The sequence below is a fragment of the Podarcis pityusensis genome (assembly GCF_964106645.2).
Source record: "Podarcis pityusensis genome assembly, chromosome: 13".
Classification (NCBI taxonomy): domain Eukaryota; kingdom Metazoa; phylum Chordata; class Lepidosauria; order Squamata; family Lacertidae; genus Podarcis; species Podarcis pityusensis.
In genome coordinates this window covers 36,033,762-36,053,510 of record NC_138038.1, presented here as the reverse complement: position 1 = coordinate 36,053,510, position 19,749 = coordinate 36,033,762, and the positions used below count along the sequence as shown (strand labels likewise).

General features: G+C 47.0%; 1 protein-coding gene across 11 annotated transcripts in view; it reads right to left on the bottom strand.

The window, feature by feature from the left end:
• Window positions 1-303: 303 nt before the first annotated feature.
• BRSK1 (BR serine/threonine kinase 1) overlaps window positions 304-19,749 on the bottom strand; it is a 61,150-nt gene continuing 41,704 nt past the window's right edge. For 10 of the 11 annotated variants that reach the window (XM_080976138.1, XM_080976141.1, XM_080976143.1 and 7 more), the window contains 11 exons: window positions 18,743-18,774; window positions 17,797-17,961; window positions 13,948-14,045; window positions 12,913-13,063; window positions 12,336-12,396; window positions 9,583-10,006; window positions 8,422-8,470; window positions 7,247-7,370; window positions 6,062-6,242; window positions 4,070-4,159; window positions 304-3,158 (listed from right to left, as the gene is read on the bottom strand). In XM_080976138.1, the coding sequence (XP_080832264.1) occupies window positions 2,974-3,158; window positions 4,070-4,159; window positions 6,062-6,242; window positions 7,247-7,370; window positions 8,422-8,470; window positions 9,583-10,006; window positions 12,336-12,396; window positions 12,913-13,063; window positions 13,948-14,045; window positions 17,797-17,961; window positions 18,743-18,774 (1,560 nt within the window). In that variant the 3' untranslated portion in view covers window positions 304-2,973. The remainder of the gene's footprint in view (window positions 3,159-4,069; window positions 4,160-6,061; window positions 6,243-7,246; window positions 7,371-8,421; window positions 8,471-9,582; window positions 10,007-12,335; window positions 12,397-12,912; window positions 13,064-13,947; window positions 14,046-17,796; window positions 17,962-18,742; window positions 18,775-19,749) is intronic. The other variant, XM_080976144.1, reaches the window with a different exon arrangement.

Here is a 19,749-nt window from a genome sequence, read left to right as displayed (position 1 = left end):
CGAAGGGAAGCCATGTGATGTAAATGTTTGGTGTTTCGTCAGCTCTTAACCTCCCTTTTAGGGGATATGTATGTGTGCAAAGGCCACCTTACCCTTGCACCATCCAGTATCATTGCACATGTGAAAGCCCTGTGAAGATGCACCCTTGACCTAACCAGAGCCATCACCCCTAAAAAACAATGGATCTCTTTCTCATCCCTCTCACAACCCCACCTCATCACCTTCCAGCTGGAAGCCAAAAGGGCCGCAATCCCCCGGAAGCTTGGGCAGAAATAACACATGGTAAGTCTCAGCAGCAAGGGAAACATTTGAGTGACTGTTTGTATTTTTTTTTCTGAGCAATAATTAGACCCCCGGAGATGAAAGGCTTGGGTGGGGGTGGGGTGTTGAACAGCCAGAGAGAAGGGTGGGGAGAAGATGGGCTGTGGGGTTGTTGTGTGTGCGCGAGAGATAAGGTTGGGTTCACAAAAGGAGAGAGGATGGGCAGACACAGGGAGGAGGGTGGCGGGGGGAGGTTACATAGTTGTCTCCTGCCCATTTGCACGCCCGCATGCGCCATCACCCACATTCCCCCCTCCCCCAGCTGAGAGGAGAGAGCCGCCCAGAGCAGGATGGGGGGGATGGAGGAGGAATGGTAGGAGCAGGACTGCTTTTTTCAAAATCCACCATCACCACCCTATTGCACTGTCACCCAACCTGGACTCCCTTCCCCATATAGATGGATGCCCATTGATCCTGCCGTTGGCTCCCAATTTTGCAGCTCCCACCCTCCGCACTCTTGCGAATGCCACTCAGAAATCCTGCCTCTTGACGCCACTCCAGTTGACGCCCGTATGCCTCCATTAAGGTCCTCAGCCTGGTGACTCTGGGGTCCCTCTGCCTTCTGTCAAGACTGCAGCATGTTCTGAAAGCCTCCCCCCTCCGTCTGTCCCCCTCCTCATAGTGCCTTGTGCATATGGGTGCCCAGCTTTAGGGAAAAAGGAGCGGGGAGAGCGGGGACACGGGAGGGGAGTCATGTACCCACCCGGAGTTCTGGCGGGGTTGCTAAAATTACACGAGACAGAAGCTAGGCCTCAATTATATCCTTGGAAATTTTGCAGACCAATAGATGAGCTTTTGAAAATACTGAAAGGGGGGCCTAATGTAGGATGATAAGCAAAGCAGGAAGAGATAGTAGAGGGTATTCTTTACTCATCTGTGCCCCTCTTTTTTTCTTTTTAGAAACACAGGAGTAGCCCAAATGGCTTTGATAAAATTTCCTGCATAAAACAAGACCATGTATTTGAAAGGAATGAGAGACATCTATTCAAATCTGATCCTGGTTTGTTCTAGACACCTTTTTCTATTTCGAGCCATGATATTTCTAATGTTGGAAACTGAAGGCTTTCTGGTAGTGTTTGTTTTTTAAACTAACAAAATCAGTGCAGCTGCCTATCCCATTCTCTCCTCTGCAGCTCTTGCTGAATCCTGCTCTCATACTGCGCTCTCTATGAAGGAATCATGAATATCCTTCCAGCAGTGACTGTAATGAGTGGTTGCATAAGTCTGATACTTTTGTCACTTAGTCGGAATAAAAAGTTAGGGGTGGGAATGGAAAATGCAAGCAGTCACATTGTGCCGTAAGCCGTGCTCTGACTTCTTCAGGGGGTACTCAAGGGTATGCAGTACCAGTGCCTCTTTTTGTTATTGTTAAAAAGTGTGGCACTTAATATAACAACTCATGCTGAGTACTGGCACCTATTTTTCTAGAAACAAAGCACTGGCTATATTTTAAAAACACGGAAGAATGGTAATTTGGGAATGTTGTTGACTATTCCAGGTGGGTGAGCAAACACCCTTTTTTTTTAAAAAAAAGTAGCAATTTGTTAAAAATGGATTGCTGACATTGTCAGAGCTTTCAGAGTTATTTTTGGCTTTAAATGCATTTTTCAAATTGCTCCTTCTCAGTAAACTGCTTTAATAGTTACAACCACACCCATCCACCCCCCAAAAATCGTATATATTCAAAAATTCAGATTTTTTTGGGGGGGGGGATTTTCAAACTCTGGTTTTTGAACATTCTTACAATGAATATTTAAGCTTTACGCCAACTGGCGATAATGCTTTCCTTTCTTTAGCCTAATTAAGTTTCTCAGAGCAGGAAAACTAAAAGAGAAGTTGAAACAGAAGGGAAACGTTTTTGACTTTCTCTCCTGCGACAACCAATTTTATTTATCCATTTCATAAAATGTATATTCCGCTTGATTGTTAAAAAACAAACAAACCAACAACCCAATTTCTGCTACTAGTTCTGTCTCCTGATTTTAGTCACTGTCGCCATGAACCTGTGAATACGGGGGGGGAGGGGGGGTACTATTTCTGAGGCCACAGAAGGAAAAGCAGGAGAAAGAGAATGTCTTGTGGAAAGAACCAAAACAGAAATCAGGAGGGAGTCTGTGAAAAGGGCTCAAGTAAATAAAGACACCCACTTTCCCTCCCACTCCCACCCCCAACCAAAAGGATAGGATTAAACCCCCACCCCAAACCCCACCGGCTCCTGCCCGGTTTGCTCTTCCTCTTCCTTCCCCCCTCTGTTTGTTTTCTTTTCTTTTTTTCCAGTCCACCATCCTTTCTTTTTGTCTCCATAATTTGTTCTTTTCTTTCCCTTCGGTTCTTGTAGATTTGTTTTCTGTTGTTGTTGTTGTTAACTATTTACAAGTTCACAGTATGGGCCGCTCCCAAGATGGCGACTTTCCGCCCCAGGGGGTGGGGTGAGACAGAGTTGTTGAAACTTGGACCAAACCCCCACCCCGCCCTGCCCTGCCCCGCCCCTGCCTGCGTCTCTGGTGCAGGGCCTTTTACCCATCCGTCCAGGTTCGTTGGCTCCTCCTGTCCATCTGGAGCGGCTGCCAGCTATTTCCAGGGGCGCGGAGTGGGCTTCCTTCGGCTGCTCTTCCCCCTAGCCGCCCTCAGGCTGCCCCCCTGCCCCAGACGTCACGGCTGCTGCGGAGACGGGGGTGGTGTTTGCTGGACTTGAGTCCCGTTGGACGAGACGAGCTTCTTGTCCTTGGAGCCGCGTCGATGGTGTTCAGACGAGACGTCGGATTCGGAGCGCCGAGACGGTTGGCAGCTGCGGGTTGGAGTGCCTGGCAAGCGGGACTGCTGCCCGTTCTTCTCATCTGGAAGCGGAGAGAAGCAAAATCAGGGGAATTTCACAAGCAGTCACACACACACACACCCTTTGGCACTGCTCTGAACAACCAAGATCCAACAGCGCCTTTTCTCCTGCTTCCTGTCCCATAGTAACTATGGTGCTTAAATATGGGTGTGTTCTGCAAAAGGTTCTTCACATAATAATAGTGCATTAGAGGTGGGTTTCATCTGCTTTAGTTTGTTCTACAAAGCTTAAGGACAGGCATAGGCAAATTCGGCCCTCCAGATGTTTTGAGACTACAACTCCCATCATCCCTGACCGCTGGTCCTGTGAGCTAGGAATGATGGGAGTTGTAGTTCCAAAACATCTAGAGGGCCAAGTTTACCTATGCCTGCTTAAGAATATAGGAAGCAGCTTTAAATCAAGTCACACCACTGCTCAGATCTCCAAGGTTTCAGGCAGGATTCTTTCCCTGGAAATTGAACTTGGGACTTCATGCATGCAAGGCAGATGCTCTAGGGCTGAGCTATGGCCCTTCCCTAATGCTACCATGTCACTGCTGTCTGGAGGGGCACAAAAATAAACCAGAACGTTTGTGGTATAAAGCGTTATGGGCTTCCAGCAGGAAGTTACTGACTGGAAGTGAAGCAGTGTGACTGCACCAAAAGTTTTGCAGATGCAACCAGGGGCCCTAAATTTCAAGATACCCCATTCCAAAGAAGTAGCCTTGTTAATGTGCTGCAGCAAACGGTCTAGAGATAAGAGAACAAGATGGGATGCCATGCAGCAGCTGCACCACCGGGACAGGTAATATTTGCACAGGTAACAGAAACTGCCTCTTGACAAAAACCAGCATGGGCAAGAGCAGTGGCTAGCACACTGCTCATTGCTAGACTGCATCCATCTAAGATCGAGCAAACCCATTCAAACACCTACCAGCGAGGGCTTGCACAGAAGGCTGGTCGTGTGTGCTGAGCAGTTGCGCCTGGATTGTTTCCACAACTCGCTTAAACCGGCGGCTAGGACCTAAGAATGACATAGGCAATCAGGGTCAGGAAGGAACAGGGGCTCCTGGAGATACTCCAAAAGACAAGATTCCAGGAGCAGGACACCGCTAGGGCTGCATGGTGGGAAGATGCACTCATAAGCAGTGCAGAGCCTAAAACCAAGCTCATCTGAACTCTGTATGGGTGGGTTTAAGACTGCATTAATATTAGAGATATTCAGGCTTTAACGTCTCTGTTTTGTTAGATACCATACTCAATATATGGTTTTAGAACAAACTGCTTATTTCTGGGATCCAGAACAAACTTGTCTGAAGTGCTATGTGCTGTTTTAAAAGCCATTCTCTCTCACACCATCACACACCCCTATTTATAAATAAATTAAACACACACACGCACACTCATAGTCTACTTGCTTCAGCACTGCAATATGCCAGTAACAACTGTGAAATGAATGAATTTGGATTCCCAAGTCAGACGCTGGTGCCTTTTTAGACTCTGGGATAGGTGCTATGTTGCCTCTGGAGAGGTTGGTGTTTGAAGTTCCTGTAAATGAACTCTGATCTTCCCTCCAAGGGAACTGGGATCCCCTTTCCCACCATGGGCGTATCTACAGACTCTAAGCTAGTTTAAAAGGTAGCCGTTTCATGCAAGGCGCTAGTGATCTCTATACAGGGCCCTTTGCCCTTTCGTGAAACTATGAATTCTGCAGGACTCTTTGGGAGAAACCACAAAACTGGTGAAAGCTGATGTAAAATAGTAAGATACATATGCCCCATGTGAGAATCTCCCATGCATTGTTCATAACCCACTACCAAACGTTAAAAACAAAACAAAACCCCACAGGCTCTGTGGGACATCCCTAGAATTCAGCAGCACCATGTGTTGCTCCTGTTGTCAGCCCCCAGGAACTGCAAATAAGCAACTGGGAATCAGCTTTCGCTGAATCTTGAAGGCAGAACTGGCAGCCTCAAAGAAGGGAAATCATGTGGAAAGGCAAGTTGCAGGACCCAAAATAATAGTCATTCAGGAGACTTTGCTCATACATTTCCAGCCATGTGTTTGCAATGATAATGGATAGAAGCTGCTTTTCTTAAAACAGTCCTTTCCTGGGGGGTCCCAGGGAATCCCGGGGTATGTAAGCCTGTGAGGGGTATGGCCTATCTCTTCTACTAAAACAGCTGGAAACATCATTTTTCTTTCAATGAATCTAGTGGCCACTAGTAAACTTACTCCCAAGTAAATAAAAAATGTACACATCTCCAAGAGACTAAAAGGTGATTAGGTTTTTGTATCAGAGAGGGACAGAGGAGGGAGGTATCCAATCAACTCTCCACTGCCCCACAAATATCTATTTTTATTCATACTTGTCCAAAGATATACAGAAGCTCATACACAATACAAAGTATCTTTTTATAATACACCAGAATAAAAGAAATGCTTTCGAAATCTAATCTAAAAAAGGAACGGAAGCAAAAAGAAGAAGAAAAAGGAAAAGAAAGTGATAGAGAAGAGAGACGGGGGGGGGGGGGGGGAGAATGAAGAAAGATAAAAAAAAAATACTTCTGATTCTCTATCCTGCAGTTAAATATAGCATTCACTCAAAAACATCCAACTATTCTATAAACCAATTTTTCTATAAAAAATTTTCTATAAATTCTATAATTTTTTCTATAAATTCTATAAATTTTCTATAAACCAATTTTTCTATAAATTCTATAAACCAATTTTTCTATTCTATAAACCAATTTTTCCCAATCTTCATATCCAGATATTACAAGTTCATTTTCTCTTTCACACAAAAAGCCAGCAAGAAGTTTTCAATCCTTAATAAATGCCAGTAGTGACTTTTCTCTCATTAAAGGTGTCCAGTAAACACAATTAATCCCCAAGACCACTCAAAGGAGGATCCTAGGGCACTCACCTGAGATGAGGGTGAAGGTGACCGAGTAGATCCCGCTGTCCTTGTGCGCCTCCCCACCCTCGGAGTAGCTGATGTCGACTTGGAACTTGATGGGTTTCTGGAAGACAGAGGGGCCACCCGACGACTTATATTCGGCCCGGAAGCTTGTTTGGGATACAACGCTGTGACTCAGGCTGGGGATCTGTGAATGTGATGGAACACAGGAGATGTCAGCCTACAGGCAGCAGTGGGCAAAACGGTCCATTTCTATCAATTTCTCATTTTTCTAGTCTTCACATTTCCACATCGGCTTGTGATTAATTTTTTTATTTTTTAAAAAAGTCCTTATGAAAATTCACCAGCATTTTAGTCCGAATTCCTTCTAATATACACCTGCTCCTTTCAAATTTTAGCCTAACATGCACAGTTCTGCACAGCAGCTTCCCCTATTTTTTTCCTGTGCTTTTCAATAATGTCTGCATTCCCGCCTTAACACTGTACCCTAACATATATGCATTTTTGTACACCTTAAATGATTGGAGAATGGCATTTCAAAATTCGGAGAAGTGTGAATTTTGAAAGTTGACCATGATTTGGTTCACGTATTGATTTGGAAAGTGTGGATTTTGTAAGTCTGCCTTTAAAGGCAAATGGAATCTCTAATTTCTCCCCCATCTTTACCCACAAACCACGGATGGAACTCATCCCTTCCCAGGGTCATGCTAATTCCACTGCGGTTGTCAGCACCCAGTAGGCCTGTCTTAAAGGTAAAGGTAAAGGGACACCTGACCATTAGGTCCAGTCGTGACCGACTCTGGGGCTGCGGCACTCATCTCGCTTTATTGGCCGAGGGAGCCGGCGTACAGCTTCCAGGTCATGTGGCCAGCATGACTAAGCCGCTTCTGGCGAACCAGAGCAGCACACAGAAACACCGTATAGCTTCCCGCCAGATACCTATTTATCTACTTGCACTGGCGTGCTTTCGAACTGCTAGGTTGGCAGGAGCAGGGACCGAGCAACGGGAGCTCACCCCGTCGCGGGGATTCGAACCGCCGACCTTCTGACTGTCAAGTCCTAGGCTCTGTGGTTTAACCCACAGCGTCACCCGTGTCCCTTTTTAGGCCTATCTTACTTGCCTCCATATCCTATTCTTCACAGTCTCCCCAAACACACACATTCTACCCCTCCAGAGCCTTCAGCACTCACCGAGAGGAAGGCGTGTACGATATCAGCCTTGATGGAGCTCAGGGGTTTGTCTTTGATGACCACGAAAATTTGCTCCTCTTTGTCTAGGTTGATAAAATTCCCAAACCAGGATTTCTTGGCTAGTCTGAAAGGGGCAAAAGCAGAACAGGAAGGCTGTGACAGCCTGCAAATAAGCACGACAAAGAAGGAGAGGTGGGAGAGGTGACCACTTGTTGCCACTGAAGCCTGAGCCTGTGGCAACTGCACAACCACAGAAGCACTTGTCAGGGACTGGCTGGACAAAGAGGAGAGGTGGGAGGCACCAGCTGGGGAACCCCAAGGGAAACTCCGGAAGAGGAAAGCTCAGAGCACAGGGATTGGCGGTGGGACACTGAAGAGAGGCCAGAGGAACAGGATTGGGAGTAGGTGCCGGATGCTGATGGGGCAGCAGGGTTTAGTGAGCAGGAAGAGCCTGTGACAGAGAGCAGTTCAGACTCTGAGGCTGAAGCAGAGGAGGGGAGGGGGCAAGAGGCTGATGAAGAATCCAGGGAGTCTCCCTCTCCTGCTGCAAAAACATGCAGAATAATGAGGAGAGCAGAACACAGGCCAGACATGTACAGACGCAGTTTGAGACTGCTTGGGAAACATCCGGGAGAGGAGGAGCCTTAGAAAGGGTGGAAGGCAGGGACCTTCAGTCCTAGCAACTGCTCCAAAGGGACAAGAATTACTGGGAAGTGTTGCTGTGTTCTATGCAGTTTCCTTGAACAAAGAGTTAACTTCACTGGCCACAGAGACCTGCATTCTCTGTGCTGGCCTGTGTCTGACTCCGATGAGTCTACTTGGTGCAGGTGGAGGGTGGGGAGATTTGGAGGGTGGGGAGAAGCTCCCTTGTGCTCTTGACAAGGAGATGTATCGATTCCCCTGTCCCTTTGCCAGTGGAACCTGTGTGCCTTTCCTGGCTGCCCATAGCAGTGGAGGAGTGGCCCAGGGAGCATGCACACTCCCAGCCACTCTAAGCCAGAGTACAGAAGCACCATTTTTGCACACACACCCTGGATCCGGGCCCTTGGCTAGTCTTGCCAACTCCTAAGTACAACCCTGCATCCAGTAAGGAACAAAGTTAAAGAACATGGAGAGAAGGAAAATGAAAGGAATTTTCGTCTCCTTCCTTATTGCCACTGCCTTCTGATACTCACTCAGGGGATGATTCTGGAGTAAGACTGGACATTTCTTCTGGTGTAGGAACTGCAGGGCGAGGAGGAGAAACATGAAATGTAAAACAGGAGTGTGCGTGACCTCCTTCCCACCCACTCCAGTGCTTCAAAGCAAAGCTGCACTTGCTCCTGGATGTTGAGGACAAAAGCAGGGGTGGCTAGGACTTCCACACAGTCTTGCTTGGGCAAGAGCCGTAGCTCAGTGGTAGAGCATCTGCTTTGCATGCAGGAGGTCCTGGGTTCAGTCCCTGGAATCTCCAGGGAGGGCCGGGAGAGTCTTTCTGCCCAAAATCCTGGAGAGATACTGCCAGTCAGTGTAGGCAATAATGCTAGGGGGAATCAGTGTTCTGAGTCAGTATGAGGCAGCTTCCTAGGTTCCTATTTCGCACATTTCCAACCCTCTTACATTTGTCTGACATATAAATTATACCATGGATGGAAAATCTCCACTCTACAGGCCAACCTTGGCCTGGCATGGGTTCCAATTTAGCCCAAGAGGCTGTTTCCCCCCCAAAACTGCACCCACCTATCAATCAGGTGACATCATCCCAAGAGGCGGATGACATCAGCTGATGGTTGGGGACTTCATCCTGCCTGGTTCTGCTGCTCAAGCTAGCTTCCCCCGGAATCATAGATCCCTGACATCGTTATGACATCTGTGGTCCTGCCCACTTGTCAAAGTTGGCCCATCGGGTGGAGAGATAAAGATTTGGTTTGCTGGACCACAGAGGTTCAGCTTCATGTAAACAATTTGTTGCACAACGGCATTATGCAAACTCCCGTTTCATTCATACGTGCGCGCCCTTTTGATTGCTCTCTGTGCTCTTGCCCTTTCATTCTCGATCGTCCCCAGTCATAGGCACACATCGGTCCTGATGCAGCTGTACCCTCTGAATGCTCCTCTGCCTGCCAGAATTCACTGCTCTTGCACATGCACAGGAAAGTGCTTTAGATGCTCACACAGAACATCTCACACACCGCCTTACAGGGGGCAAAGTTGCCATGCGTTAAGGATGGGTCACTCAAAATCCCTTTGTCAACACTGCTTTTATACCTTGATTTGTCTTTGGCACACACAACCGCTACACCCGCATGCACCTGTGCACACACCCTCCCCAGCAGGGGGCGGAACTGCCCACTCACCTTGTAGTTTCCGGCGGTGAAAGCGCGGGGAGCCCAGGAAGCTGTTCTTGATGGAGTTCAGGCGGGTCTTCCAGGCCACGCCCGCCACGCCCGGGCTGCTGGGCGGCGTCCCTCCGGGGGTGCCACTGGGGCTCTCTTTGGGCGTGTGCACAGGGGTGCCGAGCGGAGTGGGGAGGGGGCTTCCCCGAGGGGAGGGGTGGGGGGTGACCTGCAGCACAGATTTGGGTGGGGGTTTAGTAGAAGGGAAAAAGCAGCGGGGAGAGGAGGGCGGGTGAGGGGGCGGAGAGTTGGGGGGCAAGGGGAAAGGGGCGGAGCGCCGGCTCTGCAGGGCCCGCTCCCCTGCCGGGCTGCCCTTGGCCGGAAGCGTCTGAGTCTTCGCAGGGGCCGGGGGAGGCGATGGGAGGGAGAAGCTGAAGATGGGGCTCTGGGTGTGGGGAGAAGTGGGGGGGAGGAAGAAAGGTGAGGAGGGGAGAGCCGTGAGATGGGGGGTGAGTAATGGCAGGTGACAGCCCCACAAGCCTGCTCCCAAAGAGAGTCTCGCTCTGTGGCCCAGACAGAACTCGGGGGCGTGACAAATGGCCTGCTTTCGTAAGGATCTGCCTGCTCCACGGCAAGCCTACCGTGCATTCTTGGGGGGTATCTGTGGCGCCCAAAGACTACGTGTCTCCCTCCAGCCAGCCTGCGCTGCAGCAAACCTGACATCCACTACTCCACCTCCCCTCCATCGCTTGTCCACGGGGCTTTTTTGATATTATGTCCTCCTCTGCCTGTCTGCCTCCCGGGGAGACCAGCCCTCTGCTTCCTCCTCCCGCAAACAGCCACCCTTTCCTACAGAGCAGCTGCTCCAAGCCCGAAAGTGGCCTTCCACAGCCTGGTGCCCTCCAGGTGTTGTTGAACTCCAGCTTCCATCATCCCTGACCACTGGCCAAGCTGGCTGGAACTGATGAGAGAGCCAGAGCTGGCCTGCATCATCATCAACCTTCATCTTCATTTATTTATATGCTGCTTAAGACCCAGGCGGCTCCTAAGCAGCTTACAAAACATATATAACCCCATTTGCACAATGGTTAGAATGCAGCATAATTTTTAAAACACACAAGTAAAATACAGCATAGAACAATCCCATTAAAATATTAAAATATAAATGTGCATGATTGTTTTAACAGATGAATCCCTTTAAAACAGCCCGGCAGTTGAAACAGGAGGCCCAAGAGATCAAGGGAATGTCTGCATCAGCTGGAAGGCACCAGGGGAAGGCTGCCCTGCCCCTTTCTCACCGGGAACCTGCCCTTCACCCTAGAGGCAGTCAACCCCTAAGCAGCCAGCCTACTGCAAAGATAAGCTTCCTCTTCTAAGGGTTTCTTCCCCCATTTCATTCTGTGCACCTTTCCTAACTTTGTGGCAGGCTGCAGTTCAAGGGCTGAGGTCTTCGCTGGCATGGAGGTGTCAAAGCTGATCAAAGCTGCACCAGCTGGATTTCTGCCTTCTGTGCAGCTAGTAGCAACAAAGAACCTGCCTCCAAACAATAAAGGGCTTTGCCTACTTCCACAACAGCCAACATGCTGCACTACCAAATGCTACCTAGCCTACAGCTTGTTGCTACTTTTAGCCAAACCAACCATGGCATGAAGCACACACAGCAGAACCTCTTACAAATGCCTTCGTTTACTAAATTTCAGGCACAGAACTCCCTGCCCTGCTCTTCTGGGGTTGCTGTTTGTTACCCCTGGAGAAAAACTGCAATTAGCAGCAAAGGCAAATAATAGCTGCATGCAGGGGAGCGGGGAGATTTAGATCAGGGCTGTGGGGGGAGCAAAGAGTTAAATCCCTTCTTTCCCATACCATGATCCCGATCTTGATCCCCCCTCCCCCATCAGCTGCTATTTAGAAACCAAGCACACACACGGGCAGATCATGTGCTTAATGCCATGCCTAGTTTGGCCCTTTGCCTTCCCTTTGATCACTTCAAACTGGTTTCTCCCCTTGCCTCCAACTTTCCAGATCTAGCTGGACCTGCCCACATTTTCAAGGCACCCCACCTCAAATTCTTGTTCCCACAGAACCTTGAGCCCTGTCCCTTTCACCGAACCCTACCTGCATATACACCATACATTTAAAGCACATAGCTTCCCCCCCAAAAGTCCTGGGAACTGTAACTTACTCCTCGCAGAGCTACAATTCCCAGCACCCTTAATGGACTGCAGTTTCCAAGATTCTGCAAGGGTGTGTGGGTGTGCTTTAAATGTGTGGTGTGTACACAGCCTCAGACCTCTCTCTCTCTCTCTCTGACATCCCTTATCAAATCTACACATGTCTTCTCCCCTTTTTTTCTTTAAGGTCACTACTATCTTTCACTGACCGAGGCCAGGCATGTTTGAAAGCTTGGTACCAGGTGGCAATTCAACAGGTCTAGCTTTCTCCTGGCATGGGGATGCAATAAGGGGGGAGAGAGGTGCATGGGGGAGTGATATGCACTTGGCTAATTTTCTGCCTGCCGTGTATGCAAGCCCCACTGTCAGGAGAACCAGCGATTGACTGAGCACCTCTTCCCTCCCCTCACCAACTTGAACTGAGTGCAAGATGAGATGTGAATGAGGCTGCTGGATCTGCAGATCTGTTTCCAAATCCAAGTCCCTCCAAATCCCACTCCCTCCCTTCCCTATGCCCCACAACACCCACCACCCAATCTTCTTCCCCTAATGTTTGTTTCCCTTCCCCAACTCTGTAATTTCTCCAATATCTCAGGTACTCACCCTGGGGCTACTGAGGGGACTGGAGGATAAGCCAGTGGAGGCACCACTTACAGATCGAGACCTGTTGGTTGGGGAGAAAGTCATATTGAGGGTTAGTACCGTCTTGGGGGTCAGATGAGACACACAGGAAAAAAGCAGGAGGAGATACACAAAAATGTTTTTGCAGAAACAGCAGTAAGAGGAGCAAAGCACTGTGTTTCTGTGCAGTTTTCAACACAACCAACAGGGGCAGCAAAGATCAACAATGCACAAGGGCAATTCTGACAACTGAAGAACGGGACATGAAAGCGTTAAACGAACTCCTTGGCAGAAACTAAGTATTAAAAATGAAATGTTAACACAAAGAGCCAGAGGCGGCTAAATAACTGCTCTACATGCAACTACCAGCAAGAGACAGCAAAGTTTTGTTAGTCTAGTAAACATACATTGAATTCCTCGTGCAGCCACTGGATGGCAACCAAATGTTAAAATATTTGCACTTCCCAGTTCCAGGAGCAGAGGAAGCACACACACAAAAAAGGCAATGGCGCCTCCTAATGCCAGGCTGCAGAAGAGTCGCTGCTAAACACATACTCACCGCTGGCTATGTTGTGCCATCTCTATGGCCCGTCGGGCCGGAACGGGAGAACCGCCATCGGTGACGCTTAGAACTTCCATGGACTTCCGCTCAGGTCGGCGCTTCCCGTGTCGGTTCAGCATGGGCGAGTCGACTCGCTTCCGAGGAGGGTCTAGAATAAATGGGGGAGTGGGGGAGAGAGGCAGTACTTCAGTACTCAGAGGAAGAGAGCCACATTTCCAAATACTCTGATGCCTCCTCTCCCTCCCTCCCTCTCTCTCTATCTTAGAATCATACAACTGTGGAATTGGAAGGGACCCCAAGGGTCATCCAGTCCAACCCCTTGCAATGCAGGAATCTCAACTAAAGCACCCATGACAGGTGGCCATCCAACCTCTGCTTTCTCAAACACACACACTGCTTTCGCTCGGCCAGGGACAGAAATTTATTGGGCGAGGGGGTAATGGTGACGAGAAATGCAGTTCTCAGGGCAGCAACAGAAGTCTGCAATGCATTCAATGACGGGATGCAAAAAAATCCAGCTCTCGCTTAGATGTGGTGGCAACTGTGGGATACTTGGGGGAGAATGTCTTCAAGGACTGTACCCTAGAGTAGTTTAGAGCAGGTGTCGGGAACCTTTGGCCAACCAGATGTTGCTGGACTACAGCTCCCATCAGCCCGAGCAAGCAGGGCCAATGGGTAGGGAGGTGGGAGTTGTAGGTCAGCACCATCCGGAGGGCCAAAGGTTCCTCACACCCAGTTGCATAGGTGACAACACCTGCTCATTGCCTTTCAGATCTTTCCAGGTTCCCCAACACAGGCAAAATCCCCAAATGAGACATGGAAAGAGGGAGGGAGTCCTTGAAGGTTGCCTATCAACCCAGCAGCATTTTCTCAAGGGCCGTTGTTAAGAAGGGGGCTCCAGGGTGTTTCGAAAATGTCTTTTGGATCCTTTGGCAGAACTGTGTCTGTTGGCATCTCCCTGGGATTCCTGGGAATAAGCCTCCCACTGCTGCACCCTGACGGGTGTCGGGAACGGGCTCCCTGACATCTCACCAACATCGTTGCGTGGAGGCAGATCCTCATCCTCGCAGCTGGGATATCTCTCTTTGCGGTCAAGGAGCAGATAGTAGATCATTTTCTCCTGGTTCTCCCTGTAGTGGAGAGGGGGAGAAATTGAGGGAACAGGGTCAGGATGCAGGCAGCAGCTTCCTCCCTACAAACCCAGATATTTATGCTTACCCCCCCCCGATGCTTCCTGATTCTTCTGTTTTTCATCAATGCTTTTGCCAAGAACCAAACCTCAGCCCTCCTTCACCTCTTGTAGAACACACCCATGCCACAAACCTATGAGCAGTTTGAGCAAAAGTTGTTGCAACTTCTCTCAAAGAACTATGGGAACTGTAGTTTTTTTTTAAATGATATTTATTGAAAATTTTAGAATTACAAAAGAAAACAAAGAAGAAAAGAAAGAAAGAAAAAACAGAGAAAAGACAAACCACAATCCAACAATACAGATTAATAAAAATCAAGATCAAAAAATAACACAACACAATTAAAAAACAAAAATACGTCGCAAACATTTAAAAACAAATCCAATATTCTCAACTCTCAACTGTCATTACCTTCTTTCTTTGACCTCCTCCTCCTCCCTTTTTTGTATCCTAGTTGTTAATTGTCGCAGCAAATCCTTTCCATATTTCGTAATATTCTGTCATTACTTTACCTTAATCTATTTTAATCTTATCTTATTATGAAAACCTTAAAACTTAAAACTTAAATCTTATTTTTACCAATTTCTCATGACCATAATATTCTTACATAATTCTTTAAACATTTTTACTAGAGCCAAATAATTTCGTTTCAACATCTTTCTAACATTCATCAATTTTATAAAACATAATAAAAAAGAAAGAATAACAATCCAATCTTCATCCAGCGTCTCTTCCTCCTGGACCCGGGTTTTGTCAGTCCTTTCTATCCCATCAATCTGGCGCATTAACCTGGTAACCTTATATCCGAGGCCCTTAAGTCCCTTCCATGTCCCTTCTGCAGCTCTTCTTCATATTTATAGCTGTATCTTCCTTTGTCTCCTAGTTCTTTCACTCTTGGGAACTCCAGCTTGAGAATGCTTTTGACCCTTCTCGACAAATCAGCCCCTTTTCCATAGTCCACACTAAGCTCCATGTGATATTTAAGAACATGTTTCAAAGTCCCTCCAAAATTGAGAGCCCCCATAACCCCAAACATCTCACAGCCCATTGCCAGACTCGAAAAGTCCAAACCTCCCTGCATGGGGGGGGGGGGTGTCTATCCAACCCCCCATTTCCAAGCCAAACCAAACTTTATCTTTCCAAATCTGGCTTTTTCCAAGTTCATTTGTCAAGTCCAAGAATTCATGTTCCTGCTGGGCCGCAACTCCCTCCATCTCTGGTGCCCAAGATTCAGCAGCATCCTCTTCCCTCATCTGTTCTGTCAGGGCACACTCCTGATCTGATTCCTGGGTGGGCTCTATATAGTTTCCCACTGCCTGTCCAAAATTTCTAATCGCATCAGTCATCAGTCTAATCGCATCAGTCATAAAATCCGTCTTCTCATGTAGCTGTTCCAATAGGGCACTTGTTTTACAGAAAGCACTCAACAGAGCTTCTGAGTACATTGTCCTGCAAGGTCAGAAGTCTATTCCCACGATCGTAATCTGTAACAGCTGCTGGCTCCCCGATTCAAAATTGGTTACAGTTTCACAGGCTCCCTCTAGGGGAAGAACTTCTGTTTGTTCTTTTCTTTTAAAAACAGATCTAGCAACAAAGTTTCCTTTTTCAGATATTTTGTCAGTATTTGTTCCTTTAAAAAGCGAAGGGGAACAATGGAATCACTAGGTATCTCTTCCTTTAGCTATCTGTCAGAAACGTTTGTCTCTGGTCAATGAGCTCCAAAAAAAGTCAGTCCTGACCCCCGCTCCAGGATCAAGACGGTGGAAAGTTACTTTACTTTACATTCACTTCTGCAGGTTTAAACAGTCCGGAAAAAATCCCCCCTCTTCTCCTGCTTCCGAAGGGGGTTCAACAATTTTAAATGGTGAAAGTTAGTCCTTTAGAAACGATTTTCAGAACTCTAGTTTGCCGTGTCTTTGCTTTAATCTATCTACAAAGAAACGGAAGGCTGATTTCCTGTTTAGACCTTCCCGTTTCAGTGCCAAATTAAATTAAACTTTTAAGTCCAGTTTTCCTTTCTGCTCGCAAATCCTTATTTAGAGTCCAATTGTCCAAAACTTAAGTACTCACGGGTGGTTGTTTTAAAAGCCAAATTGTCCCAGGAAAAAGGCAGCACTCTCCGGCAACGGCTGTGCGGCTTCGCTCCACGGAAGAAGCAGTTGACTCTCAGCACCGCGCCACTTCCCCCTCTTCGCTCCGGAGCCCGTTAGTGGGTTCCTTTGCGGGTTGGGGGGGCGCTAGAGGTGCCCGCCGAGTCCCATGGTCACAGGCTTCATCCGCCTGTGATTTTTAAATGGGTCCCCGCTTCGCCGTAGCGGAAAAGACCCTTTTCCCGTGGAGCTGGTCCCTCCAGTTCAGAGGGAGTCCGCCATTGCCGATGGCGCCACCCCAGAAGTCATCTATGGGAACTGTAGTTTTGCAGGAGTGCTGAGACTTCTCTTTGAGAACAATCCCAGCTTCAGGAACTTCCAGAAAACCTCTTCATTCAGCATGCATCCTGATTTGTTTGCAGGGAGGTTAGATAACGTTGCATCAAAGCAAGTGGTGCTCCACCTTTACTGTTTATGATGGACTATATGGAACTGGCGGAAATGACTGGCAGAATCCGAGACCAGGGAGAAGAGTCGGTGGAAGAAGTTTGGAAGAAATTTAAAGTTTATTTACAGAAACATTGTAAAATTAAGGAATGTTAGATGGATGTTGGAATGAAGTAATGTGGTTTTAGCAGAAATGCTATAAAGGATTAAGAAAAAACAGATTGTTAAATGGTGAAAGGAAGGAAGGTAAAGTTACATTATATTAAGATAAAATATAGGACAAAAACTGGAAAAGATGGAAAGGATTTGCTGAAATAGCTAACTGAACTAGAATGCAAAAAAGGGAGGTGTGAGGAGGTCAAGGAAATAAGTAAATGAAAGATAAGTTATGGGAAGATTTATTGTATTTTTTTTTCTTTTTCTCTTTTTTCCCCTTCTTTTTCTTTTTCCTCTCCGTATTGTGATGTGATGTTCTGTTTTTGCTTAATATGCTGTTTTTTTATTTTTCCTTTTTCCTTTTTGTAACCTTTCAAATCTTAATAAATATTTTTTTAAAAAAACAAAAACAAAGCAAGCGGTGCTCCACCTTTACTGTTTATGTTAGATTTAAAAAGTTCTAAAGCACCAGTAAACTATGCATTAGAAAAGCAAGTGTTACTCCACATTGTCTAATGCCTTTTCCTGTCACTTTCCTACTTGCAGAAAGTCCGATCTCTGTGGGAAGTGGGTTTGTTGCTCAGAATGTCCCAATCAACTATAATTATGCAAACCTGAATTTGCCTGCAAATTCCCCCAAACAGCAGCTGTCTGGAAGCCCCCTTCCTCCTATAGCTCCCAATTCCTAGCAGGGAACCTAAGCTGCCTACAAACCATTTTACACACCAGTCATAAGCTCTGAAGCACATGAGACCACCATCTTGATGACGCAAAGCAGGTCTGGCTTTTGATCAGTCCCTGGATGGCTGACTCCCTGGGAAACACACGTATCTCACCTTGGGTTCCAAGGAGGAAGGAAAGGTGAGATACAAAAAATATATATAAAAAACCTCCCCCAAAGTATTCCTCCACTAGTTCAGTGCATCCCCACAGTGCAATGTGCAAAACGTTAGACAGGCTCTCCTTCCCCATTCCAGCCACATGCCCCAATCTCTCACCCCTCGGTCTGCAGCTCCTGCTTCAACTTATTCTTGTCGCGGAAACAGCCAAGGGAGTGCATGCTCTCCAGCACGTCGGGGTCCAGCTCGCTGACTGACTGAATCCGTCGAATGGCCACCTTCCTAGGAATCGGCTGCTCTGGCTCTGGTTCATTCTTACCTCCCCTGGGAGAAAAGAAGCACAGACCACGTAAGAGGAAAGTAAGGCTGGCCAAAGGCAACTATCAACCTCAGGTTGGCAAATGCTAGCCAGCCCGGCTTTATATTTTCACAGCGGAGTGTGCATGTCAAATTTTGAGGTTGGGTTTAGGGTTGTCGCTTTTCTTCCCCCCCATGCAATTTTTTTTTACAATTAATTGTATGTATAACAATTAATACTGTATGTATAACAAAGCACGGCTTTTGTCATGATCTAGGGTCCAGAAAAGAACCTATATATTGCGTGCCTATGGAAATACTGTTTCAGGATTCTATTTTGCATCAGCATTTTAGTATTGTTGTAACAGCTTATAGCCAAAAATAAATAAAACAAACCCACTATCGTGAATATGACTTTCGCTTTTCTGGCGCTCATGGATACAAAGCTATGTCTGGGCACATTTAAGCTGGAAGCTCAGACATCAATGAGATGGATCTAGGGCAGGGTTCCCCAAACTTGGGTCTCCAGCCATTTCTGGACTAAAATCCCCATCATCCCTGACTAGCTAGGGATGGTGGGAGTTGTAGTCTGAAAACAGCTGCAGACCCAAGTTTGGAAACCCCTGATCTAGAGGAAGGGTCACAGTTGCCAGGGATGTATTTGACTGAGAAACTATTTATACTCTGCCCATCTCCTGGGTTCAGTTTCTCCATGGGCCCCCCACCTCATACACACATATCTCCACCCAGTAAAGCCAGAAAATATTGGAACGGTGGGAATCAAAGAGAAGGATCTGGAGATACTCACAAGAACCATGGGTGCTTCTGGATCTGTTCCAGCTAAAGTCGCCACATGAAGGGGGGGAGAAGCAACAACATTAGAAACTTTTTCTCCCTAAATCATCTATACAGTAAAAGCAATCCTCTACAAGTCTACTCAAAAGAAAGCCTCACTGAGGTTGGCGAGGCTTAGTCCCAGGAAAGTGGATGTCAGATCTGAAGAGCTCCCCACCCAAAACTATGTCATTGCTTCGATTCCAACTAAGGAATCATTTCTGCATCACTTTGCAGGGAGGGGGCAATTTAAAAGCCCTCATGAAAACTCATCATGATGTTAATGGGTGGATGGGAGGTTGCCTGCTCTTGGGAGTCGCACTCCCTCTGAAGGAGCAGGAATGCAGCCTGGGGGTACGCCTGGATCCTTTGCTGTTGCTCGAGACTCAGGTGGCCTCAGTAGCACAGAGTGCCTTCCATCAGCTTCAGCTGGTGGCCCAGCTCTGTCCCTATCTGGACAGGGATAACCTAACTTCTGTCATCTATGCTCTGGTAACCTCCAGGTTAGATTACTGCAGAGCATTATCTGTAGGGCTTGGAAACTTCAGCTGGTGCATAATTTGGCTACCAGGTTGTTCACCGTGGCAACATAGTTTAAACATATAACACCAATCCTAGCCCAACTGCACTTGCTGCCAATTAGTTTCCAGTTCTTATTTTTATTATGTATTTTGTTTTCTCATGTTGTGAACCACCCTACGATCTTTGGACGAAGTGGGTATACAAGTTTGAATAATAATGATAATAATAATTTATCCTATTATCTACATTTTTGCAAAGCATATTTTCTCTAGTACTTTATTTTCCCTAATATAATGCAATTTGTATGTCACACACACACACACACACACACACATACATATATGGATAGTTATACCACTATATGTCTACTTCTTTTTGTTTTGTTTTGTCTCCATTGTTTTCTGTGTAATTTGTTTGCACAAATGTGTGATTCTGTGTAATTTGTTTGGAAAAACTGAA